This window comes from Monodelphis domestica, chromosome 5, assembly GCF_027887165.1.
Source record: "Monodelphis domestica isolate mMonDom1 chromosome 5, mMonDom1.pri, whole genome shotgun sequence".
Classification (NCBI taxonomy): domain Eukaryota; kingdom Metazoa; phylum Chordata; class Mammalia; order Didelphimorphia; family Didelphidae; genus Monodelphis; species Monodelphis domestica.
In genome coordinates this window covers 283,810,115-283,814,222 of record NC_077231.1, presented here as the reverse complement: position 1 = coordinate 283,814,222, position 4,108 = coordinate 283,810,115, and the positions used below count along the sequence as shown (strand labels likewise).

General features: G+C 42.0%; 1 protein-coding gene across 1 annotated transcript; it reads left to right on the top strand.

The window, feature by feature from the left end:
* Nucleotides 1-1,532: 1,532 nt before the first annotated feature.
* Nucleotides 1,533-3,828, top strand: XCR1 (X-C motif chemokine receptor 1). The gene has a single exon (XM_001379540.3). It carries the CDS (start codon nucleotides 1,597-1,599, stop codon nucleotides 2,605-2,607), a length of 1,011 nt encoding a protein of 336 aa, XP_001379577.1. The 5' UTR covers nucleotides 1,533-1,596; the 3' UTR covers nucleotides 2,608-3,828.
* Nucleotides 3,829-4,108: the final 280 nt, after the last annotated feature.

Sequence of the window (4,108 nt, the reverse complement as noted above, 5' to 3'; positions counted from 1 at the left end):
CTCACAGGTGGGAGATCTGAGATTTGAACCCAGGTCTTCTAGCTCTAAATCCATTGATTTCTTTCCCTCCCACCTGTATGAAGCTGTCTCATCATGACAGCAGAGGAGTTAGGCCATCAAGGCTTTCTCCAGCTTAAGTACAGGGAATCAATTTTGGTAGGAAGCTGGCAATCTCCTTCCCAGTGGAATGTTTGTATTTTTTTTAATCCTTACCTTCTATTTTAGAATCAATACTGTGTATTGGTTCCAAGGTAGAAAAGTGGTAAGGGGTAGGCAATGGGGGTGAAGTGACTTGCCCTTAGCCATCTAGTTGCACCCCCTGTGGAATCTTATACAAACACACATGTGCGCATGTGCGTGTACATACACACACCTCTTATTATTGCTATAATAAGGAAAAATTTTAGAGGAGGTAGTGAAAGCACTCTCATTACTAGCAAGGAAGGAGAAGGTAAGCTGCTCCCCATATACTCTGTTTCTTGTTTTATTTTGTCACAGACAATGGTTTTTCCTTCGATTGTGGGATGTGGAGGAATTCATTTAGAGTTTGAGAAGTAGGTGTTCTGTATCCATTCCTTTGCTTTTAGAAGGAACGTAATTAATTGGATGAAGGGCTACTTGCAATGCTTGGATAGTTATCACACTGCATTTTGAACTCTATGGAATTATGTTTCTGCATCCAAGTCAAAGAGCCCAAATTTTCTGTAATTGTGGTCCAGCAAGGATTAGCATCTAATTGAATTCTCTTGAAGCTCTATTGGTACTATTGAGTTTATGCTAGAGATGTTTCCTCTTTGTGTTTATCATCTATGTACCCGGGAAGCCCTCTGAAAGATCATGAGCTCCTCTTCTGGCAAAGGCTGGATAACAACTGTCAGGGATGCTAGGAGAAAGGATCTCTCCCCTTTGCGGGCATTTCTCCTTGGATGTCTCATCTTGGCATGGTGGTAACTGGATTCTTGGAGGCTATGCCAGTGGAATGAAAGTCCTAGCTGTAGAGGTTTCAGGTACAGACCCAAAGATAGGCTGTATATCTAATGGCACAAAGTAGGATAGCTTAAGTTTTGAGAAGCTCACTACTAGGTTGGTTGTAAGGCAATGATTTTTTTGGCAGAAATAATGTTACAAAATCTCTCCAATGAGGCACAGATGGTTGTGATCCAGGATGGAAGGAAATCCCTAAATAGATCATAGATTAGATCAGCCGACCTATAAGATCCTTGTTAACTAAATTTCTTTTTTCTAAACTTTTATGAATAGCTTCTGTTTTGACATGACCTTCATTTCCTAAAATATACTTCCCCTCTTCCCTCTCCAGAGATCTATCCCTTATGATAAACAAAAATGAGAAGGGAAAAGAAACAGTTGAGCAAAACTAACCAGCTTATCGATGAAGTCAGATAATATATGCTATGTCCCACCTCCTCTCCTCTATATCATATCATACCCCTGTGATTCTTGTTAAGAAGAGAGGGAAGGCATTCTTGTATCTTTTCCAGGCTAGCCTTGTTTACCCTAAGACACAGCACTGACTGACTCCAAATTTCTAGGATTCTATGATTGTCTCTGCCATTAACATTTCTACTTTCCATCCAGATGACTTCCGTGGGGTACTCAGATGACCAACTCTCCTCCACACCTTTTACCGATTATGACACCGAAGGCATCCTATGTGAGAACCATGAGAACTTTGAATCAATGACCCTATCCCACACAGTCTTTTACTCCTTGGTGTTCTTCCTAAGCCTTGTTGGGAACAGCCTAGTCCTCTGGGTCTTGGTGAAGTATGAAAGCCTGGAATCCCTCACCAACGTCTTTATTCTTAACCTCTGCCTCTCTGACCTGGTCTTCTCTTGTCTGTTGCCTTTCTGGGTTGTGGTGCACTATTATGACTGGATCTTTGGGGAGTTCTTCTGTAAGCTACTCAACATGCTTTTCTCTATCAGCCTTTACAGCAGCATTATTTTCCTGATGGTGATGACCACCCACCGGTACATATCTGTGGTGCATCCTCTGTCAAATCTAGGTGGTCACTCCTGTTGGAGCAGAGTCGGGATCATCTTGGGCATCTGGATGGCCAGCATTATGGTGTCTGTTCCCGATACCATTTTCCACACTGTTCTCACAGATAAGTCCTGTGACTTCTCTGAGCCAAAGTGGTTTCTGCTGTCCACTTACCTACACAATCTCTTCTTCATCTTCTCCCTGGTAGTTACTCTGTTCTGCTATGTCCAGATCCTTAGGACTTTGTTTCAATCCCACACCAGGAGGCGGCACCGGACTGTCAGACTGATCTTCACCATTGTGGTGGCTTACTTTCTCAGCTGGGCCCCCTACAACATGGTCCTGTTCCTACAGACTCTCGTGAAACTTGGGTACATACAGAACTGTGAAGTCATTAAGAAGCTAAACTATTGGGAACATATCTGCCGGGAGTTCGCTTTCTCCCATTGCTGCTTCAACCCGGTGCTCTACGTGTTTGTGGGAATCAAGTTCCGCCGACATCTAAAGGCGCTCTGCCGCCAGATCTGGCCTTCCCAGTGGAGCCTGACCTCTTCACCCCGCTCCCCCAGGGCCTTCCTTTATGAGGATGCTTCATTCTTCTGAAAAGCCTCTTCCAGGGAAAAGTAATCACAGCAGCTTCCCTTTCATCAGAAAAGGAGATAGGGAATCATACTAGACAGGATTACTGGAGCTTTCATCCCTGGGGGGTGAAGTGGGAGTGGACCAAAATTAAACAGATTTTATATTTTGCTAATGTAGCTTATGTTGAAGCTAGGTCTCATGTAGGACAAATTGATCATTGGACTGGGAATCACAACAGGACCATCAAGGAAAATACTTCTCTGATGCTGCATTTGGATGATTTATTAACGGAAAGGGGGTTCAACTTTCTTTTTCCACTGTTCAGACCCAATTTGAAAGATCTACAAGCCAGGTGATACAGCACCAGGAAAATATGGTGTATCTACAAGCCTAGAAAGATGGGCTAGTCAATTTTATAGCTAGCTGGTCCCTTTACAAATGGCTATCTCATTGCTTTCTCCTATTCTTCTGGGGTAGCACCAAGCCCAAGGGCAAAGCAGAGCTAATGCCTACAAATCAGGTTAGGGGTCTGGCATTTAGAAAATTACCCTTGTCTGAACCTATGGCTATTCTGGGTAACTTCAAACAGAATGTCTAGTCCCCGTGGAAGGGCATGGAAGGAAGAGGATTTAGAATCCAAGTACAGGAATAAAGAAGGTTGAAGGGAATGGCAAGGAACTGGAAATTGAAGGGATATCTATTAGTTGAGGGATGGCTAACCAAATTATGGCTTATGACTGTGGTGGAATACTACTGCACTGTAAGAAATGATGAGCAGAAGTGCTAAGGTCTGAGAATATAAAGAAAGGCAAAAAAAAGAAATAGCCCCCATTCTCAAGGAGCTAATGGTCCAATGAGACAAACATATAAATAACTAAATAAACGTATTCAAAAGAGATGGAAGGCCATCATAGGGAAATAGCATTAGCAGTTGGATGAGTGGGACCCGGTGGAAAGGCTTCCTAAAGAAGAGGATCAGAGAAGAATCTAGGTCTAATTGGCCCTATTTTGTTGTCAACCCAAATTAATCCTGATTGAACAGCAAGAAATGGAGAGACCATGGCCCGTAAAAGACTGTTCTGGACATTAAGAAAAATAACAACACAGGTAGCTGTAAGGAAATCATCCAAACAATTTCTTAGGCAACAATAGAAATGCTATTTGAAGAATGACTTGTGAATGTCCACCTTCAGAGAAAAAAAAATGGCAAATAGAAAGTAGGACATAGTTTATATATATATATGTGTGTGTGTGTGTGTGTGTATACATACATATATATATATATATATATGATATCTTTTTGTCAAATGATGCCTTCTCTAATGTGGGGAGGAGAGGGAGGGAGGGAGTTAAATGAGAATTTTAATATAACAAGCAAATAAATAGATCATCAAAAAAAGAAAATGGCAAAATGGGACATAGGAGGAGGGAATAGTGGAGGCCAGTAAAGGAAGTGAATCCAGAGAATGCAGAAATAAATCTGAAGCTTGAGCTCCAGCTTATCAACCACAATTCAAATGGG